General features: G+C 43.4%; 1 protein-coding gene, 1 non-coding gene and 1 pseudogene across 5 annotated transcripts in view; all 3 read right to left on the bottom strand.

The window, feature by feature from the left end:
* Window positions 1-1,991: 1,991 nt before the first annotated feature.
* LOC118626751 lies at window positions 1,992-8,258 on the bottom strand (annotated as a pseudogene).
* A 5,099-nt stretch (window positions 8,259-13,357) lies between these two features.
* LOC118627419 lies at window positions 13,358-13,490 on the bottom strand. The gene has a single exon (XR_004959164.1). It is a non-coding gene; the product is annotated as a small nucleolar RNA SNORA33 (small nucleolar RNA).
* Window positions 13,491-14,388: 898 nt separating this feature from the next.
* The window catches only part of GNG12 (G protein subunit gamma 12), a 118,826-nt gene continuing 110,263 nt past the window's right edge, over window positions 14,389-22,951 (bottom strand). For all 4 annotated transcript variants that reach the window (XM_036256756.1, XM_036256757.1, XM_036256759.1 and 1 more), the window contains exons 3-4: window positions 16,656-16,774; window positions 14,389-15,031 (exon numbers count right to left, since the gene is read on the bottom strand). In XM_036256756.1, the coding sequence (XP_036112649.1) occupies window positions 14,906-15,031; window positions 16,656-16,748 (219 nt within the window). In that variant the 5' untranslated portion in view covers window positions 16,749-16,774 and the 3' untranslated portion in view covers window positions 14,389-14,905. The remainder of the gene's footprint in view (window positions 15,032-16,655; window positions 16,775-22,951) is intronic.

The raw sequence follows: 22,951 nt of genomic DNA, 5'->3' as shown, positions 1-22,951 counted from the left end.
AAGTGCCCGAGAAAGAACTTAGTGCAAAGAAGCTGCAAACTTTCTTAGTATCATCACTTAACACCTGATTATATCCCCAAGTTGTAATCATCAAAATAATCACTTGAAAAGAAATGGCTCACTTGGAGAAGAGCCTTCTGATTTTATGTTGCTGCTTTGTGTAACTAAGGACAGAGCTGGCCACAGATCAAGAGTAAGAGTGTAGCAGTTAAGTCAATGGGCTTTTAGAGCCAGAACAACCTGGGCTTGGATCTTGGATCCTAGCTGGAACTTGGGAAAGTTAGTGTAACTTTTCTAAGCATGTTATTTCCCTATAAAAAGGGAAAATGAACAAGACTTATATCATAGATTTTTGTGAGAATTAAAGGAAACAATGCATAGAAAACACTTAGTTCAGTTCCTGGAAGCACTCAATATATATAACCCAGTAATAATTACATCTCCCATGAGTGGGTAGTTTTCTATGTATGTGCTATTTATGTATTCTATGTAATTATGCTGTGTTATAAATTAGAGGGTGATTTAAGTAAAAAAGAACCCCCCACCCTAGTAAACTACATAGCCCAACAGAATTGAATATGGAATGACACTATCCTATTAAGTTTTGTTAATTTCCATTAGTCTAGTTTCTTCTCTCTGTTTCTATTAACTTAATTTTGTTCTTTATCATTCATTTGGATGACCAAAACAGTTTCTGTTCAAAATCAAAGGTGGAGCATGTACGGTGGGCCAAGTACTGTGCTAGAACTTGCTATGTAAAGATGATTGTTACAGTCTAGAAGAGGAAGCTGGAAAGGAGATGCTTGACCTGAGACCTGAAGCGTGGTTAGGAGCTGGTCAGGGGAGAACGGTGCGATGAACAAGGGACTTCCTTAGTCCGGGGTGTTTGCTAGAAAATTGAGTGTTAAGGAAAGGAGTGGAGAGAGGCTGTAAGGTAGACACAGAGCAGATCATAGAGAACCTTGTTTGCCCTTCTAAGAACCATGGGCTTGTCCTGTAAGCAAGGTGAAAGCTCTGAGGATTTTATGTAGAAAACGGAAATGGTCAAATTTCATGGCTCACTCTTCACAGGTGGATCCAACTGCCCAACCCCCGTGCTAAACGGGATTTCAGGGGAGTGTAATGTAAAGGAACAGGGGTTCACTGTTCTTGTCTGTCCCGCACGCCCCTCTCTTCCTTCCGTGAACCATCTTTCCTGTGAGGACCCCTGTCCCCCGCCTCCAGGGTAAATTTGTTATACAGGTCTGGCCGATCCTGCTGGCCATGATGATTGGTTGGGGATTGATCTGTGACTTCAGCTGAGCCAATCAGATCTGCCAGAGTAGAGCATCCCCTTGCTGGTGTTGCGGAGCTGATGGATGCCTGTGATTGCTAGCGGCCTGCTTGTGGGCCACAGAAAACCAGTCTATTCCAGAACAAAGGACAGACATGAAACCTGAAAGCAGAGCTCTTGCATCCCAGCTGTACCTGCGGCGAGACCCGTGGATCTTTAGTAATGCGCTCACGCTAGTCTTTTTTGTTTGTTTCCCGAGCAATTTATTCATTAAAATCTATTCAGTATGCCATCAGTGGTTCTCCTGCGTGTCTTGTGCTGATGAGTAGACACTGAGAAGATTTAACAAGTTCGTCATTTAAAAAGTCTGCGTTCACTCTCATCATATGGTATTGTACATAGTCATCTGTTGAAACAGATCTTAAGATTATATAAGTCAGAGATTCTCAACCTGTGGGTCGCGACCCCCTGGGGGGTCGAATGACCCTTTCACAGGGGTCGCCTAAGACACAACAGTAGCAAAATTACAGTTATGAAGTAGCAATGAAAATAATTTTATGGTTGGGGGTCGCCACAACATGAGGAACTGTATTAAAGGGTCACGGCATTAGGAAGGCTGTTCTGTATAAACTAACATAAAGTTAGTTCCTTTGTTTTGACTTATAAGCCTCAACTTTACTTCAGAATAAGGAATGTAGGCCAAAGAAAGCCTAATGAATCATTCGTATAGAACAGTATTGTTTCTATAATTTGGAGCTTTTTATTTTTACTCCTCACCTGAGGACTTTTTTTTTTTTTTTTTTGCATTTATCTTCAGATAGAGTGGGAGGGAGAGAAGGGGGAAGAGAGAGAGAAACATTGATGTGAGAAAGACACATCAAGTGGTTGCCACCCACATGACCCCAACCGGGGCCGGGGACAAACTGCAACTGAGGTACGTGCCCTTAGTGGGAACCGAACCCGGGACTCTCCGGTCCATGGGCCGATGCTCCAACCGCTGAGCCAAACCTGCCAGGGCTAATTTTGAGCTTTCTGAAGGATGGGTTTGGGCCTGGTGCAGCTGTAAAAAGATTACTTAATAAATAGACTATGGAAATTGTGCAAAATGTTATTAAATTTAAATATTAATACCTTAAACTGCACTGTGTTACTAATTGCTATTCAAACTCAAAATCCTGGTTTTGAATCCTCAAGAAAGTGTCGTGGGTACCCAACATACCTGCTTGTACTTGGGGGTGTGTCCATACATATTTCAACAGAAAATTTGGCTTTAGGAAAGAGTCACAAGCATTTAAAATAATGGCTTTAATCGTCATTTTAAGTATACGGTAAAGTGTGCTTTAATTAAATACACATTATACCAGTGAGGCTGGCAAAGTTGAAAGTTACTCCTAATGTTGATAGCTATAAAAATCAGTTTGTTTATGACAAGACAATGAGAGAAATAAGCATAACCTTTGTAAAATTTTTCTTAAAATAAGAAAAAATGTTCACAGTGGTTTGTATCAAAAGTATGCATTTTATGATAATAACATGTGGGGAATGAGCACCCTCGGGCTCTCTTTATACTCTAAAGAAAATAAGCATTTACATTAGCCATGGACTCTACTGAATTTTTTTAAAAAGGTCAATTGTACACTTACCCCTTCGACAGGATAAACTGTCCCAGGGTGTACAGTTTGAACACCATCATTAAAGTTGTTTGCAAAAGAAAGAGAATTAAAAAACAAAACTTTTTTTTTCTTGGGAGTGAAATCTTTCATTTGCTATTATAACCAGTAAATGCCATTCATTAATTAACTCAAAAATGGAAGGGAGGGCTCTACAAAAACACTATTTGAGCAAGCTGACCAAGACACATTATAGTTTTAAAACTGAAGGCTCGATATTATATTACAGGTCCCAACTAGGCAGGGTCAAAATGACATCTATTTCTTCCCTTGCTTTGCGTTGGTACCCCTTGGAGGCGTTACAGGTTTGGTGGCCTTCAGCTTCTTTTTCTCTGCAGGTTTTAAAGTCCGAAAAGAGCACATTAGTGTTTCGTCTATGCTCATCATGGCACCTGTATTGTCAAACTCCCCGCAATACTTGGGTGCAGCAAACAGAGTGACCAACTGCCTCTTTGCAGAAAATTCATGTCCATCTTCAACCACCCGATGGGCTCTACATATAAGATCCAAATCATGCTTATGGAGAAATTCTGCAACCACTTCTGCACCAAATGTGAAGGACACTCCTATCTTTTCCACCCTAGCCCGAGACATCTTTATCAGGGTCAGACCACAAAAGAGCGCAAAGAAGACCTTGCTCTGGTACATCAGTTGGTCACATAATTTGCCAAATCTGCTCCATGGATTGAAAATCTAGTGATAAAGCTCCATGACAGCAAAATATTTTCTCATCCACCATGGCTGTTATCAGTTCAAGCAGTCTGTGAAAAATTTCCATAATTTAATGTTATATCTTCTTTTACATTCATCATAAAATCCACACATTTTATTGATGCTGGCACATTCATGGTCTTGGGATATTTGACTTTGTATGCCAGTAAGAGGCAGACAATCTTCAGTGACTGCTTCCCACTGTGCACATAGTCCCCCAGAAACAGGTAGTTTTCTAGCAGGAAACCACCGTTAAAAAGTCAAAGCAAATCATAGTACTGCCCATGGACATCACCACATATTTTGAGTGGTGATTCAAGTTCTAGTAGGGTAGGCTGACTGAGAAAGACATCTCGGGATTTAAAAGCATCAGACCTCTGACTTCATTCTCCTGTAGCTTGACGTTCTTACCAGGTTTGGACCCTCCCACTTGCAGCAGCCGTTGGATGATGCTATGTTGGGTGTTTCTATGTCCACCATCGCCAACCCTGCCCTGCGCCACCCGTGGCTCGCGCCCTGGACTCTCACCTCCTTTCCCACGCTAGGGGCAGACTTGGTGGTAGCAGCCATGCCAGCAGCCATATGGGGCCCCCCCAACCGCCTGCTTGCTCCCTGCTTCCTCCTTCTCTCCCTACTGGAACCATGAAAACGACATGGCCATAAGCTAATTTCATTTGCAACTAAAAGTAGGGTGAGCAATGGAGTCTGAAGGATTTCTGGGATGTGAAATTTTCAGGGCTAAAACCTGGACAGTCCCAAGTAAACCCAGACAGTTGATTACCTGAATACCGGGGCCAACCACAGAGCTGGAGTCTAGACGGAGGCTTTTGTAGTAGTTCAGCCAAGAGATGATACGGGCCTGAACTTGTAGTTGATGAGGAAAATCGGGGGAGGATTTGAGAAGTATTTGGGGAATAGAATAGGCAAGGCTGGGTGATCCGATGTGAGGAATGAGGGAGAATTCTTGAATGCCTCTGAGGATTCCAGCTGGGGTACTTTAGTGATGGTAGTGGCACCAATGACATTTTAGGGAGGGGAGATGGCTTTCATCTTGGACACATTCTGTTTCAGGTCCTTGGGTGATTATCTGTTAAAATGTCCAGTAGGACAGGTAAGTCTGATGCTTGGACAAAATATAGGCTGAATATTTTGATTTGGTTTTGTTATGTTCTGAGCATATAACAACTCTGAGAATGGGTGTTCTTCATGAACGGGTCAATGAGACAAGCAGCAGTGGGCCAAGGATAGAAATTTGAGAACTGAGGGTGGGATTTTAGGAGCCAGACACAGGAAAGGGAGTCAGAGGAGAGGAACAATGAGAGTGATGTCACAGAAGATGGTAGCTCAGAGTGGTGTGTACAGAAGAGAATGATTCACATGTTAGAGGGGACCTGGAGGCAGAGACTGAAAGGTTCCATTGAATTTGGAAATTAGGTGTTCACTGGCCATTTTATTGTGAAAAATCAGTTCCATTACATAGGAGGGAGGAGAAGGCAGATTGCTGCCAATTGAGAAGATGGGAGGCGAGGAAGAGAAGACAGGGAAGGTGGATGACTCTTTGGACCATTTTGATGAAGAAAGAGAGAAGAGGATTAGGGACTTAGGGAATAGCTGGAAGACTTGGCCTTGAACCATAGGTTGCTTCTCAACCCGTGCATCTGATGGAAGATATTTAGATGGGTGTGATTTGGGTGTGGGAAGGTAGGAAGTTTTAAGAATTCAGGCCAAATGGCCCCAACATTTTTTTGATGGAGAAGTCAGGATTTTTGCATGGTGGGAAGGAGATAAATAGGGTGATAAAGGTTTGGAACTGAGGAGTTGAACAAAGACTAATAAAAGGATTGTAAAATACCGTTGTGGCTCAACAAATATTTAAAATACTACTGCCTTTGTCTCTACTAATTTATTCTTTGTTCAGTCTAATTATCTTTTTAAAAAAATTTTTATTAATTCATTTTTGTTACATATTTCTCCTTTTTTCCCCATTGACACCCTCCTCCCCATCCCCCCACCCCATATCCAGCTTTGTTGTCTGTGTCCATCAGTTATGCGTACCTGCTTAAACAAAAGCTGTCATGTCATGACCTTGTTTAATATTTCTACCAACTCTCTCCCTTTGTTTATATAATCAATACAAACTCTTATACTTTGACTGGACCCGAACTTCCTTTCTAGCCTCATTAACATTTTCCTTCCCATACTCCCACCACAAAGATCTGTGATATCCCAGAAAGCTTTAGAACTCAGCATTTAGATCTACTGTTTTTGCTGCTGAGAATATCCTTTCCCTAGTCTTACCAACAAACTCCTACTCATCCTTCAAGGCCCAACTGATTTATTGTCTCCTCTGTGAAAGCTTTTCCTGACTCATTAAGTTAGGGCAGCTTCTTATAATAACATTTACCACATTGTATAGTGATTTATCGTTTACCTCTTATTGCTCACTCCCCTCACCTCCACCCCCAACCCCATCATCCTGGGAGATCCTTGTCTTTTCTGGGTTTATCCTAGGACATTGCATAGTACCAACAGGAGCTACTACACTCCAAGCAGAAGCTCAACAAATTAATACATTTCTGTCCTGCTTCTAAAAAGCAATTGCTCTGTTATTCAAATTGAATGTTTGAGGTGACTATTTTTATTTTTTGTAGTTATATTTTATGAGATCTTCTTATAAGGCATTGTTGATACTTTGCTGAAGAACTTTGCTCACTTAATTCTATTAATTGTCTATATATAAAATACCTTTCTACAATTCACTTTTCCTTAAACATTCTTTCCAGTCCTGTTGATGAGTCAGTAGCTGAAGTATCAGGAAGTGAATCTTTAAATATCTTTTAAGTACATGTAATTATACACAGCAAACCCACATACCCTTCTCTGACCCCATACTCTAGACTTGAGTTCTCCTCCTGATTTTCAATTCAAGAAGGAAAATGTAGAATGACTTGGGGTGGAGATGACAAAAAGCAACCAAAAGTGAATTGCTCTCCTCTCTCTAATTTGTATAAAATTTAAAGCTAGAAGCAACGTTAACAATTACCTGGTCTAAATACTTTTTAAAGAATAGATTCTTCTTCTCTGGAAACAGGGCCAGAAGTCATAAAGGCTGCACAGCAAATTAATGGCAGTCACACTGGAACCTACATTCCCTGAGTACAAGACCTGTGTTCTTTCTTGTACTTCATACTGACTACTCATTAAAAATGCATTTTTAAAAAATTTTAAGTGTGTCAAATACACTTTTGGATCTCTCCAAACTTCTATTTCCTTATGTGTAAAATAGGGACAATAACAGTAGCAACCTCATGGGTTTGTTGTGAAAATTAAATGAATCGATAGATATAAAATGCTGAGAATAATACCTGGCCATAGTAAGTGACTACAATTTATTATTGTTTATTCTTATTTAAGGTCTAGGTCATGACACTTAAAAAAAAAAATGATTTGAGAGAGAGAGAGAGCGCGCGAGAGAGAGACATCGATCAGTTGCCTCCCGTATGTACCCCGGCTGGGAATCAAACATACAACCTGGGTATGTGCCCTGAAAGAAAACTGAACTCAAGACCTTCGGTGCCCAGGGGCCACGGCACTCTTGATTACTGGAAAACTTATTTGCTCACTTTACCTTACTTGATTAATTTAAAATTTTCCAAAGTTATTTTGTTTTCTCCCCCTATTCAAACCATGCTACAAAAATGAAGACAGTCCACTGGCTGCACAGTCGGAATGACCCAGGTGTATGAAACCAGCATCTGTACTTTGTAATTGTAGGCTCCTGCGTAACTTTCTTAACTTCTCTGAGCCTCAGTTCCTCAACTGGAGGACAGAGTAAAATAATATCTTTTCATTAAGAGTTGTTGTGAGGTTTAAAATGGAAGAACAGCCCTGGCCAGGTGGCTCAGTTGGTTGGAGCATCATCCCATACACCAGAAGGTTGCAGGTTTGATTCCCAGTCAGGCACATACCTAGGTTGCAGTTTCAATCCCTGGTTAGAATGAGTATGGAAGGCAACCGATTAATGTTTCTCTTTCTCTCTCAAATCAATAAATATATATCTTCAGGTAAAGATTAAAAAATATATATATACAGGAGAACAGATGCAAAGTGCCAGCCAGCCTAGTGTTAATGTCGGGTCCTTCCTTTCCCCAGTGCCTCACACAAATGTCTGTAAATATCAACAGATGTTATATGGCCCCTATTGAAATGTTCCTCATTGATGTCAGATCTAAAAGGATCTATTTAGAACCAACCCATCTAATGCTTGGCCAATTAAAAAAATATTTTTGAAGGTTAAAAGTAGCACATGCATGATGCTTGGAGTGCGGTTCTCCAAAGGGATGTTTGTTTTCTGACACACTGTAAAGCTCCTTTATGATTTTTAACATGTCCAAGTACAAGCTGTACCATATGTTTATGTTTTTGAAAGTATAAATTGGTTTTTTATTTATGTCTATTTTAGAAGGAAACATTATATCATACCTAGTGCTAGTTCTAGTTTTCCTAATACAGTTGACCTTTGGACATGGGGGTTAGGATGCTGATACCCCAGTCGAGAGTCTGTGTATAACTTTTTACTCCCCTTAGTTTACCTTGGCATACATGGGGGATTGGTTCTAGAACCTCCTATGGATACCAAAATCTGTGGATGTTCAAGTTCCCTAAAAAAAATGGGAGATCAATACATCGAGTCGGCTTGCTGCATCTGCGGATTCCTAACCACAGATTGAGCAAGTACAGGTGTTTATGGAAAAAAATCCACAGCCTGGCTGGTGTGGGTCAGTGGTTGAGCATTGACCCATGCACCAGGAAGTTGCCGGTTTGATTCCCGGTCTGGGCACATGCCCAGGTTGTGGGCCCAATCCCCAGGGGAGGGGCATGCAGGAGGCGGCCAATCGATGTTCTCTCTCTTCGATTTTTCGATCTCACTCTCCCTCTCCCTTCCTCTTGCTCTAAAATCAATAAAGATAAAAAAAAAATTTGCATATACATGGATCCATGCAGTTCAAACCCGTGTTGTTCAGGGTCAATGGTACATAAAAAAATGCTAATATAGTAAATTTTAAAAAGTCGTGTACTATCTAAATCTCACATTAATGACCAGGTCTGTCAGCGCCTGGTACGGAGTAGATCCCACTGGTCACGTCTGTTCAGTGAGTGACTGCCTGAGACCTGCCCCAGCATACCAAGTTGTGGATCTAGTGTCCTTGTGATACTGCATGGTTCGCGTCCTGGATCAGGACAGATTTAAGGTCTTGTAGTGGAGGGAGCTGCCACTTCTGTCACTAAGCAGTGTGTGTGTGTGTGTGTGTGTGTTTGTGTGTGTGTGTGTGTAGGGATCAGGGGGAAAGTTTGGATCTAGCAGCCAGAAGTAGCAACTGGCACATACCAGTCTCAGCTGCAAAATTCTGAGATCCTCAATCTCGAGATCTTACCATGATGTAACTGAATCAATAAATTACTTGCTTTCATAATTGAATAGATTATCTAGGAGTATAGCAATGTTTCATATATAAAATTCTCAGTGACACCCAAAACTTTATTAACTTCCACTCCTTCGTGTTATAAAACATTGCTCTCTCCATAGTTCTATTTTGTAGGGCTGGTGGTTTTCTACAGACTTATATATTATGTCATTAGCATATTAGGATGAACTTACTCGAACTGCATTTTCCTCCAGGGCAGAGAAAATACTAGTTTCTTTAAAAACTGATCATTGAGGTGAGGATTCCTAAGATCAACTGTGCATGTTTGCCCAGGGCTGGCCTACAGTTAAACAACCCTTAATAGACGTGAATGACTTAGATAAGGAGATAGTAAGTGGAGGGACAGAAGGGCTCGGCTGAAGACAAAGGCTATTAGCTCCTGACAGCAGTGAAAGGGTAGGGAGCAGGTAGAACAGAACCCTACTCTGAAAACAGTCTAACGGTGACAGTCACAGACGGTGACAGTCACAGCGGGTTGTGCAGATGGCCAGTGGGGCCAGGTTCTGCAGTCGGAGCTGTAAGCTGAAAGTTTGTAAACCTGGGCACAGGGAAGAAAGGAGGGAGAAATACTCGTCTACTTAGCCCCAAATAAGGTGGCTTATGATGAATATCCATGTTTGTGTAATTGATCCTTACCAATGAGCTGATTGCTGGGAAAGTTGAAAGGTCATGTGACATTCTCCCACCATTACCTGAAGGTTTCAGTTCCTTGTTCATAACATTAAGAAAGTGTGACATTTCATCTGCCATGATTGCTTAGTTGACCCTTTTCAGCCTCATTGAGCTCCTGCTCCTCACCTTGTTTTAAAATCAGTGCTACCCTATCCCATCTACCACCCCAATAGAATTACTTCTGGTAATTTAGTCTGCTCCAGAGAAAGTGCTTGTCAGTTGTTGCCTATTTTTCATGATGAAAGTGTCTGAATTCTTCAGTCCTTTCCTAGAAAGGATTAAACAGCTATCATTTGCTCCTACCCTTCGTAGTGTGTGAGGACTGGTCTCAGAAGCAGAGGCCACCTCTATAGCTGCCCAGTCCGTAACCAGGTGTTCATCGGCTGCTTTTCCCTTTTTAGATGAAGTTGTCTTTCCTTCATCTCTGTGGGAATCCCAGCCCTGGGAAAAGGGGTGGGAGGAGGAGAAGGAGGGGAGGGGAGGAGGAGGAGGAGGAGGAGGCTGGGTACCTTCAACAGATGCTTGGTGAATATGAGTCATTGGGAGTCTAACGACCTTTCCATTTGTTATCTGTTTCCATGGTCACTGCTGGGTCTCAGGATGGGAAACACCCCTCCACACATTGGGAATCCTTACGTCACTCTTTAACAACCCCTACTGACTTCCTGTTTCTTGTGGGATAAACAGGTAGTATGGGAGACGCTCTGCACACTGGCTCTGAGCCCCCTTTTCTCCGCCTGTCATTTCCTCCTAAGACTTCGTTCCAGTGCGTACAGGCTTTCTTCTCTGAGGACTCAGCTCAAACATCACCCCCCTGGAAAGCCTTCTGACTCTGCCGACATGGAGCCCTTTTTCCCCTGGGCTCTCATAGCACTGTGTCTTCACCTGAACTATGGCACTCTGCACATGGTGACGTAACTATTATTTATAGGTCTGTTATTCCTACCCTCCTCACTCTAGACTGTAAGCTTCTCATGGGTTGGTGTGTGTCTTATCTGAGTATCAGCAGAGCCTGAGTTCCACACCTGGCTCTCAGTAGGTGCTCAGAAAATGTTAACAGAATGAATGAAGGAAGGAAAAGGGAAAAAGAGCAGGTCTTCTTTTAATTTGCTCAGCCACGGAGGGGATGACACAATGAGGCACTGACCCAGTAAAGAGCAATAGTGCTTTAATGAAACTTCTTTCAAATCTGAACACGTTAGCTGTGAAATAAATGCTTTTATTCTTTCCATAGGACAGATTTCCAAACAATGATCACAGTATTTAGGTTAATAAGATGCTGGACAGATGAGTAGCCAAAGAATGTTATAAAATAACAAGATCCCATCAACTATATATCAAATTTTACTGAGACATCAAGAGAATATATGTTTATCGTTACAAAGCGAAAAACAAGACATTGTTACAGTAATCAAGTCCACAAGACTAGAAAAAAAACCTGTATGACAAAAAGGCCCTCCCTAAGCTATTAAATGAGCATACACAACAGACAAACGAATTCTGTATCTGAAGCAGCTTATAGCACCAACACGCTGGTAGACAAGTAGAGGGGTGGACCACTGGACCAGGACGTCTGAGGGCAGGAAGGGATCTCAGCCACCATCTACTTCAAGCCTGTTGTTTTACAGATGGCAAAAGGGAGGCACAGAGACATGAAGTGCCTTGTCCAAAGCCACATGACACAAGGACATAGGATTGGCTAGAAAACGACCTAAGCCACCCAACTTTAGGTGAGTGCGCTATTTTAATATACATATAAGTCTACTTGATTCAATGTACTTTTTCCTATGAACAGATACGCCATAAAAGAAATCAATACAATTAATAACATAGTCTGTATTGTATTTATTTTATTGTGAAAGGACTGACATATAGTGTAATTCACTTCTGGGGCCTATTTTGATCTTAAATTGAAATTGGGTATAATCACTCAGACAACCCCATTTTAGTTGTAAATTGGTTGAAAAGAAGGCATCGGAAGAGAAAGTTTGGCACACATCCTGCATTCCCTAAACTATCCTATACCTCAAAATTACTAAATTATCGGTATAATTGTTTTTCTGATAGTTTAAAAATTAGTAAAGTACAAAAATAGTCCAAACAAAGAGGAAGCAAATTAGATCTTTTCTTTAAAAGGTAAGTATGGCACTTTTTATTTTAAAAAAGTAAGGAAATGTAAATACCTGATTCTTTTAAGGAAAAAAGTAGTTACAACCTATAACTTGTGAACCACCTGGCACATAAGGTGTTCTCTCTAGGGGGAAAAAAAAGTTTCTGTAAAATTCTTTGGAATCATGACATTTTGTCTAGCATACCTTGCCATGATCCTGAGGCCCCAACTGGACAGATTTGTGATGAACTAATAAAGATATAAGAATAAAAAACAGAGAGATCACTGTTAACAGAAGCAGCATCAAAGACAAAGTATAGTGAACATATTTAAATGGCTTCATAGAAATGAAGCCAAGAAGTTGCATGTATATATGTGATTAAGTGTGTCATTATACTGGTAGTTGGAAAAAATAACACACTGGGCATTTGTCCATCATTATCATAAACCAGCTCTGCAGAACAGTTGAACTGTGGCTTCACAAGTAGACTAAAGCCTGATAAATAAAAGTGACTTCTGCATATCATTTATATGTATACATATATTATATTTTCTTACATAGCTGTCTAGTTATAAGTAATCAACATTTAGCTACAATTTACCCCCTCCTTGGGTCCAGCATCAAAGGATTCGATTTCACTTTTCTTGAACAGGCCCTACACCTGGTTAGGAAGTTACACGACATTTATACTCATGGCCTTTGTGATTTCTGGCCAGCAAAAATAAAATGAAATCTCCTGGGACCTCAAGTCCATTCCTTATTACAACAAGCATATAGCAAAACATATTTGTTTTCTTTTAGGTGAAAGAACATGTTTTAGTACTGAAGAATAAACTATGCCTGCTACCAAAAATGTGCATATAACTATAATAAACATAATTCCATGAAAATACTTTAACAAGATGTATTATAAATATTTAAAGAAGCATTAAGAATCAGAGTGAAAATAAGATTAGTGTTCTGAAACTGCCAGAAAAATATACTTATTAAAAAAAAAAGATGTCTCCTTATGTGATGCATTAAATGTAAAGATGTCTTTTTAGTGTACGCTTCAAACTCCACCCTTTGAAAGGTAAAACCATTCTCTCTGCCGAACAGGTGGCTACACTTTACATGGGAACTGGGCATATTGCAGAACCAAGCTCTAGATGACACGAGGTTTAGGGCAGTGGCGTGGTTCACACGGTCTTGGAAAAGCGAGGCCAGTTCACGATGCTGAATAGATAGTGACGTGGAGAAATACGGAATATATCTGAGCAGTTTAAAAATAGTCCTGCATTTGTTTATCAACAATGAACATAATACCCAAAGCCCAGACATTAGATTTTGAAAGGGGCTTGCATTGTAGGGCAACATGGTACAGGAAAAATCCGTTGCAAAAAATTCTTTTTGGTGGTTCAATCCTTTTTGAGAATACATTTTCTTTTTTTTTTTTCTTATAGCCATTTTCAGGGACCTTAATGACTTCAATGTCAATGTCTTTAAGGCTCGTAACATGGCTTTACTATTGCCAGCTTTTTCTAAATCTCTGCAGAACACATTCAGGTGAGAATACATTTTCAATCCTTCATTAGTAGTTATTTTTAATGAGCTGAAGATAAATTATCAAAAGCCAAGAGTATGATTGGGGCCCTTAAGTGAGCATTAAAAAAAAAGAACCTCTCTTCTTTTCCTTTGATACAATTAACATACCTCTTGGTCAGAGGAGATTCCTTCCTTTGGGATCCCCCTGGAAATCTGAGGATGTGAGGGCTACCTTTGTGCCCTGAGGAAAATCAAGGAACCCAACGCCTGGCTGCTGATCCCAAGTCGTGTGCCACGGAATCCCTGCCTCTCTTGGATGGTTCGTGGACAGGGTCGGGATGACTGACGCTGCAGGTGTTTGGAAAGAGCTTGTGTATTACTACCTTCATGTTTTTTGTATGTTTCATTCTCACCATGTTCCACCAACATTACCTGTGCAATAGATGTTCTAGTAGGAGAGGAAAGACAGAGGGAAGGCAGCGAGAAGAGAAGGAGTTGAATCGCAAAGTCTGGTCAAGAACAGAGGCTGGTTTTAAACAGCCCCGCTCCTCTCTCTGCTGGGCTCCTGCGCACTTGGTCTCAGTCCCAGCATCAGGGGGGGTTTCAGAGGTGTCTGCCCCTAATCCAGAGAACGGAAGCCCAGAAGGCCTCTTGTGAATGAGTACCTCACATTATAGAAGGGCTTTTAGTTCACTTTAAACATTTTAATTGGCACAGTGTATAGTAGCCAAAGAGGGTCAGCAAGAGATGACTTCATTACTCAGTTACAACGAATACAACCTTTAGGATGTTCTTTACTTTTTGTACAATAACTATATAAAAAGAATTTCTTATTCTACCAACACAGAACTTAAGATAAAGGTTTAACTTCTGGAGCTGGGGAACTGATGGTATGGAGAAAGAAATTTTAATAAGCAAATAAGCTTTGATATGTGTATATACAAAGACATATATATATAGATATATATAGATATAGATATATAGGTATATATATATACGCACACAAAAACACTCCTCATCCATGTACACTGAACAGGTTGGCACAACCATGTTAAGAACACATTATAATAAGGGTTTAAGGACTTAAATTATTCTTGGCATTTTAATCTAGATGGGGGCTTAGGTAATTTAGCTCTTGATAGAAATGGATCATTCGTATAGTTGAAAGTATATCATTGTTTTTTTAAAAGGCCCAGACTGACTTTTGTTAAGCAGCAACCCAATGTGACACCATAGTTACCAAATGGAAAACAAAACTGCTGTTTTGTATTAGATCAGTAAAGAGTATTTCAGAAAAAGGGACAACTTGGAAAATAAAGACTTCAGAGTCTATTATTCCATGGTAAGAGCATTTTAGTTATTAGCAGTGGTTACCAAATAAGCTGAAGGTAATTCTCTTCAAGGAGCTGCTCGTAATTTGATTTGTTGAGAGGTCGTAAGGAACCGTTTCATCTTCCTCTATAAGATGATGCAGGTCTTCTTATCCTTGAAAGGGTTTTCTGAGGTGGGTATCCCTATCAGCAGAGGGTCGTTCCTGGCATGCTCCTCACAGTAGGACAGCAGGTCCGCGGACGCCTTCGAAACCTAACGTGCAGACAAACAAGAAAGGAAACACTTTATTTACAAACTTCATCAGAATGTGTTTGCACGAGAAGAGGACAACCAGGGTCTCACTGTATCAGTCGCAGATCACTTGTTAAAAAGGGAAAAGGAGCTTTTATATGGTGAAGTCGGGCAGATAAGGCCTTCCTTAATCACGGGATTAAACTACCATCCTATTTCTCCTAGTGTGAGCACTGAGGACACACCACCAGCTAGCTAGTGTTCTGCCAAAACATTTAACTGGAATCTAATCGCCAGCAAACAATTCCATCGCAAGTGAGAGCCGCCCAGCAGAGAGTGGCCTGGATTCCTCATGAATGAACTGTGTGTTCGTTAATATTCCTAGCTGATCCTGAATGTTATCACTGTACTGGGTTATGTAGGAGAATGCTCTTGTACTTTGGAGAGATAGATGGTGAAGTACTTAGGCGGGGATAAGTCACAATGCCTGCCAATAACTTTTAAAGTGGTTCAAAGAAAAAATTTTATGTATTTTGTAAGTATGTGTGTGCAGAGACAGAGAGCAAATGTGGCAAAATGTTAACAATCGATGAATTTTGGTCGAGAGTGCATGTGTGTTTGCTGTTACAACTCTTCCATAGATTTGAATTTTCTCAAAATAAAACGTCGTGGGGAGGTAAGGAAAAGTGTATGTGAATCAGTGGAAGGTTTCTTAGTTTCTAGCCCCAACCAAAAAAATCGATTAGGATGCAGAACAATTAAAGAACTGAACTATGGGTTTGGAGACAGAATTCTCCTAGAGTTTCAAGATTTACTGATTGGTCTTGGGTAAACAGAGACAAAATCGGCGTGGAAGACGATGCAGTGCCTTCCTCTGGCATGAGTTAAAAATGGAAAATACTATGCCATGTTCAGAAGTCTGGGTGGGAGATCCCTTGGAATACTCAGATCAGTGTCCTCAGCTGAACCCTGTCAACTACAGCACAGCAGGCCTCCCGTTTTAAAGACAGGTGACTATCTCCAGACCCAGAGGAATTTATCAGGCGACTGCTTCTGTTTCTAGGAAACAGCATTACTCACAACATTCCACGACACTCGCTGCCTTGTCCTTTCTTGGGATTTTGGGGGAAAAGACTCCAAAGGCAGGTGACCTAACACACACCTTCCAGTTTCTTCCAGATCTCAACGAGGGCTGACATTCCTTACCCTGGGTGCAGAACATGGTACTCAAGGCCACACATTTAAAAAGCTGCATTCTCCTAAAAAGGAGACCCTGAGTGCTGAGTTGTTGTGCAGGCCTACCTCAGCTGCACTGATAAATCCAGAACACTTAATACATTCCAGAGGGATGACGAGGAATGCTGTCCCAGTGTAAAACACAGCGATCACAGGACTTGACTGTGTTCGTTCAGGGAAGACAGGTCCAAGTAGAGAGGCTAACTCAGACACTTTGGCTCCCCAGTGCTTTTGAAATGAGGCCTGTGCTAGACAGAAATGAAAGGTAAGATTCTAAGATTCTCAGCTTGCTCTAGGGAAATCCCAGCACCAAGCTGCATGAAGTAGCACTCCCTTCTCTGAAATGTGGCCTTTGGAGAGTGAGGGGACTGATCAGTGAAATGCATCTAATCCCATCAAACCATCTCACCTTTATTCTTTCAATGGAGGCTTCTAGCCTTAACTGCTGCACGGTCCTCCTTGCCTGGGTGAGGTTGTTGGTGCTTGCTGTTTTGCTTGACATCTTCAGTTATTGTTTTTACCTGAAATCTGAAGATCATTTTTTAAAAGGTGAGTAGCAGTCAACTTTAAGTTGTTTAAACATTTTTACTGCTTTCCGTTACCTTAGGGGAAAAGGATGTGTTCTCCCACAACTTCTAGGAGGTAATTAAAACAGCCCTCGGCAATGTGTGGTGGCCTAGGTGTCTAAGCGTGTTACCCATCTGAGCACCTTCATCAATCTTCGGTCTGCAGAAATGCAGTGCTAGTTGGTAGTTTAATCATTGCACCTCACATCCAGCACAAAGTAGCCTGTTCTAGGATTTTCTGAAGGGAAACAAATATACACAAACATTTGCAGTAGTCAGGGGGCCTCCAGCAAACATGAGCATGTGCAACCAGAGGCCACGTTGCCCAGGCCACTACTACTACTGCTGTGCACTTGAACAGAAGGGTCGGTGTTATTTCATTTCGGCGCTCCTACCCAACAGCTACACGGATGCAAGTCTGGCAACAGAAAATGGCCAAAGACAATGCCTCTGGAGAAGTCAGCACAAAGGGTGCATTTTTAGGTGCTATCAGGATTTGCAATAGTTGGGAGAATGTCGGTTAGGCAGATAAGGAAGTCTTTATTCAAGAAAAGTGTAGAAACCTTTCAGCTAGAAGATTCTCAATGACAGATCCACGGCAAATGTCAAATGGGATCCACTGGTGAGCCTAAAAGCCTGACATATTTAATGAAACCTAATCACTCCCTCCTTTGACCTCTCTGGCCTCATCTTGGCAGCCAGGGTAGTTCTAATCCTGGACCCACCTCATGTTCACGGGTTGAGGCTCCTGTCTGGCCTGAGCCCTTGGATTCTCCGCTCCGCTCCTCCTCTCTTCCCCCAGCCACCAAGTGAAAGTCAAAGGAGACCTCCTGGACCTGGAGCGTCCACACACCGGGTTGTGCGGTGGCACATTCTAAGGGGAAGGCAGGCTGCGGAAGAGCCCTGCCGTTCATGGCTAAGTGCTCCTTCAGCCTGGTGGCAACTGGGGGAAACGGCAGAGCTGGCAGCAGCGTGGCAGTTGTATGACTCACAGGAGCAGGGTGGTAGGTGTGCCTCCTGGGTGCTATGCAAGGGCTGAGCAAAGTCTTTGGACACCTTGGCGCCGGCAGCAACCCCAGGCTGTCTCAACTTTGCAGAGGGGCCGCAGCTGCACCCAAGCATGTCTGCCACAGAGGCTTAGGCCAGGCAAGGCTGCCAAGACACAGGCTCCACAGCATCCACCCGAGTTCCACGCCTAGAATGCTCCCAACGGCTGAGTTAAAGGACTTGGGGAGGGCTGGCACCCTCTGAAGTCAAAGGCAGCTTTGGGTCAAATGCACAAATAAAACTCTTTTTAACTGCGTGCAGTACTTGGAAAGTCCAGCCTAATCAGCAAGCTTCACATTCCTGGGTTGGGACCCTGCCTCTTTTACATACTAGCTGGATGATGCTGGTTACTGAAACAGGTTACTTAACCTCCATGAGCCCAAACTTTCTCGTTTGCAACGTGAGGATACTGTTGTTTTTGAGGATTTAATATGCTGATACCCAGTGTTTAGCACAGGACCAAGGCACTCTATAAACAGCAGCTGCTATTACGTTTATCCTCGGGGGTCACACCCAGCATAGTGAACTGAAATTCCCCGGGTACCTGTCTGCTTCCCCTGGTCAGGGAGCCTCCAGGGCTTTGACTGACTGAGTCTGGGTGGGCTATGGGCATTAGCCCTTTTCTTGAACATCGCTAGGCAATCCTGCTACGCTCTAGTGTCAGGACAGAATGAAATGGCTCGTGACATCCAACAAAGGACTCCCCTAAAACAAGGAAGCTTGGGCAGTGCAGGAAACGGGGAGGAGTCCTGGGGCAGGGCAGGGCAGGGTGGCCTCCTTTCAGTGCACTGCCTGACCCAGCTGCCTCTGCCTCAGCTTCTCCAGTCATCCTGCCCCACCCAAAGCAGGCTTAGGATGTCTTCCCAGGGCTTCTGCTCACACCCAGTGGCCTGGCCAGCCCATTTCTGTGCTCCCAGGCAAGAGCTTAGTAAGAGAGCCTTTGAAATGGGACCCAGGCAAAGGCAAGCTCACTGTGAAAAGTATGAAGTGCCCTGATTCACAGCATGCTGCTTCCATATTTTGTTCTCTGTAGCACATTAAACTGGGCTCCCCTGCCAGCTGGCCCTGGTTCTGAGGATTGGCCCCCCAGCCTCCAGAAAGTGAACATGACACCCTTTCTGAGCAGCCTGTGGTTTCCAGGCTGCACCCTAAGGACTTTCTAAATGCTTCCTTTGCATGAGAATAATGCCAAGCATTCTCTTCTTCTCGACCTTCAGGGCATGAGGTTTCCAAGGCCTGAGCAAACTTCCCTGCCTCTGCAGCACAGCTCCCAAGCACCAGGCCGGCCGCCACTGCTCCCACCTGCAGGGAGGGCCAGAAGCAAATAGTCCACAGTCGGGCTCCATTTATAAAATGCTTGGGTAGGCCCCTCAAGTTGGCGAGAAACTGCATCTAGTACATGGAGAAGTCTGTTACTTCCTGACTCTATTATAGTCCTGATTCAAAACAGCAAGTCCCAGTGCACACTCTCAAGCTTGGCTTCTTGCAGCTTCCCCCTATTCCGATGTCTGCTGCCCCCTGCCCCCTGCCAGAGAGCCTTCCCTGTCACCTAGACAGCCTGGCCTCTGCTTCAGGTAGTGTGCCAACCTCTCTTGGGCTCCCAACTCAAACATAACTTCTCTTTTCAAATAATATAATCTTATTATAACATTCTTCCTGTGGAGAAATCCAATCAAAATGATGTTGTTTCAACTTAAGAAGTTGAGTTGCCCCGTGTCTGTGCAAGGAGGGCCACTGCGGTCTGACTCTGGAGGCGGGGGAGGTGTGTACAGGGTCTTGCTGAGGGTTTCCTCCCAACCCGCAGCTGCTGCTCAGCATCTCAACAGCTGGGCTGGGGCAGAATCCCAGTGAGAGGTGGGGAAACAAACATCTCTGCACCGGCAGAGGGTTTTCTTTGGTCTTCCCTTAATGGCAAAGATGTCTGGCTGTTTGTTGGTGGATGAAGAGTGTGTTTTATTCTTATTCCAAGAATAGCTTCCAAGGCAAACAATACCTGCTATTTGTACGGAACCTCAGACTGCACAGGGTGCTTTCGTCTGCATTCGTCCATGAAGCCTCGCTGTAATTCCTAAAGGCATATTGCTATTTCATCCTTGTTTTATAGATGAGACAACAGAGCTTTAAAAACTTGCTCCAAGTTAACCTAGCTTTACGTCTTTTCACCCCAGAAGCCACACTTCCCACTGTACCAAGAAAAGGATGCAATTCCAACTGATTTGGTTCACAGATACTCAGGTCATCACTGCGGTCCATGGAGTTCTCAGCTAAGGGTGACCTTGACGCTCCATGACCTAGACTTACGAGCTTGCTGACTGCCTCGTGTTTGTGCAATACCTCTTCTGGTGCAGAAGGTATCTGTTTGTCTGTCTGATGCCCTGGAGGACAGGCCTCCCCTCTCCCATCCACACGCTAACCAGGAATGTTCTTGTTGCTGCTACTAGGCAAGGACCGAGGTCAGCACCTGGAGACCTTGAGCCACCAGAGCCCTATCCCACCCGGGAAGGCCAAGGCTACCCCCAGCAGCCTTGTTTTCATTTTTGCATGTGGCTAACAGATTCCAATAAACTGGGTTGTAATTTAGCTCTTCAGCTCATTTGCATTGGTTTTAGTGCTGTTGTTCATCTGAATTCTCAGGGTCCTAGAAAGTCCTAGGAATAAAACGTCCCATTAAGGAAATATGGGCATTTTCATCTTTGTCTAGACCAGCGGTTCTCAACGGGTGGGTTGCGACCCCTTTGGGGGTCAAACGACCCTTTCCGATGGCGATTCATAATAGTAGCAAAATTATAGTTATGAAGTAGTAACAAAAATAATTTTATGGTTGGGGGTCACCACAACATGAGGAACTGTATTAAAGGGTCGCAGCATTAGGAAGGCTGAGAACCACTGCTCTAGAGAGACCTGGAGCAGGGCGAGAAGGGTGGAGGTGGGAAGAGTATCCCAGAGCACACTCTGGAAGGAAGCCACCAGGAAGCCCCAGGATCTGCATCACAAGTCATCATGGCCTGGCCAGTAATTGAATCACTGGAGTGAAGCCAACACTCATGAGTAAACACACCCCTCGTGGCTGTTACAAAAGAGCAAGCAAAAACAAACAAAAACACACAGGCTGCCACTTACCCTCTGATCTCGCCTTCAACTATCAGGAATTACTCCAGCTCCTGTCTGTCCCCTCATTGGCTAAAGGGAGCACAATACCTATCTTGTAGGGCAGTTGGAGGACAGATGAGAGTGCCTATCTGTGAGGTACCCCGTACACACATGCTTAGTAAATGTGGGTCCCTGGGCTTGTTAACAAGACAGAAACCATGTATATGGTGAGACACGAGAGAAACATTCAGACATAAAAGGAGAATTCCAAGGTCATATGACCAGGTAGCAACATCTGGTATGGCAGGAAGTGTGGGGAGCGCAGAGTCAGGCCCTTAAGAAGTTTTTCTATTTTCATGAACACTTATTATTTTGTCAGAGCCTATGGACTGAAACCACCCTGCAGATGTGTTTGGTTGGGCCCCACAAAGGGTTCACTCAATAGTATCTGTGTATTTTAAAGTGACTGTCAACATTTGGAAAAAATGGGGATAGTTCACTTTAAAAGAATGAAAGATTTCTGGAAAAATCAGAAATCTTACAAACCAGGCTGGATCTGAGTAGTGGCTGCCCCTTTAACATTTGCTGGTGCCCTCGCTGGGCCCTCTCTCTGACCTTGTGACCCGCCTTGCTTTATGCTGCCTCGGATATTCGGTTCCAGGCGGACTCAAGGGTTGGGCCAGGGGATTTGTGCTCACTCCTGCCCCTGCCACTTCCTAGCCTTTGGGGCCCTGGGAAGGCCTTGTCACCTCTCTAAGCCTCAATTTTCTCATGGGAAAAATGGGGGATAATAACACTTTCGTATGTCAAAGGACTGTTAAGAACATCAGATAAAATAAGCATGTGAGTGTAGTAAATATAAAGAGCACTCTGGCTGAGCACTAAGTATGTGCACCCTCTGATCACAGCTCATGGGAAGTGCTCTGAACACTGCAGCCCCTGGCGGCTGGCGCTGGGCAGCCGCCTGCCCTCCTCCTGGGGGCCCTGCTGAGCTCAGGGACGGAGAGTAAAACACCTCGTCACCTGGTGGCATCCGCTGAACCGTGCCCACCCCCGCCCACATATTGAAATCTTAACCCCCCGACACTCAGAATGGACTGTATTTGGAGAGAGCGTCTTTAAGGAGGTGATTAACTTAAAATGAGATTGTTAGAGTAGGCCCTAATCCAATATGACCAGTGTCCTCATATGAAGAGGGAATGCAGACACAGATGGGCACAGAGAGGACCATGTGAAGACACAGGGAGAAGAAAGCCATTTACGAGCCAGAGAGGCCTCAGAAGAAACCAACCCTGCCCACACCTTATTCACAGACTTCTACCTTCCAAAACACAGAATATTCATTTCTGTTGTTTAAGCCGCTCAGTCTGTGGCTCTGTTATGGCAACTGGAGCTCTGGATGACAGAAGAGAGAAGGCCACTTGCTTGCTGTTGGCTCATTTCTGCTGGCAAGCAGGGTGGTGGGCAAGTTGCTCTTTGTGGAGGTGGTGACATCCGGTGTCCAGTCACTAGCAATATGGTGCTAAGAGGCTATGTGGCTGCAGCAGCCTCCCAACTCTTCACTTCCTGCCTGGCCCTGGGGCAGTTCTGCATGAAGTCTGGAAATTGGTCCTGAGGGCTCTGTCAAGAGCCTGCTCCTCCAGGCGTTCCACTGATTATGCAAGCACCCCACCCCCTGAATTAAAGCCCATTCTGCTACTTTGCCAAGAGCACTTTCTGTTTGCTGTAGTCGAATCCCGACTGATACACAATTGTTCGTGTATGTTTTGTGATCTGTAAATAACTTACACAGATCAGGTATGATTTCTATGAGTATCAGGCCATTGTTACTGAACATACTAAGCGCTAAGGCTTGAAAAGAGAGAGAGGTAAGATAAAATTACTTTTCTCCTTCTCCCCAGCCAAAGACCACAGGCCATGAGGCCAAGGGAGGTTGAACCTGTGACCTGTGGTACCCTGCTCCTGTCCAGTTCTGATAGCAATGAGCAAAAAGAACAAAATG

Source organism: Molossus molossus, unplaced genomic scaffold, assembly GCF_014108415.1.
Source record: "Molossus molossus isolate mMolMol1 unplaced genomic scaffold, mMolMol1.p scaffold_m16_p_12, whole genome shotgun sequence".
Lineage (NCBI taxonomy): Eukaryota > Metazoa > Chordata > Mammalia > Chiroptera > Molossidae > Molossus > Molossus molossus.
Note: the sequence above shows the minus strand (reverse complement) of the source record. Positions and strands in the feature narration are given on the sequence as shown.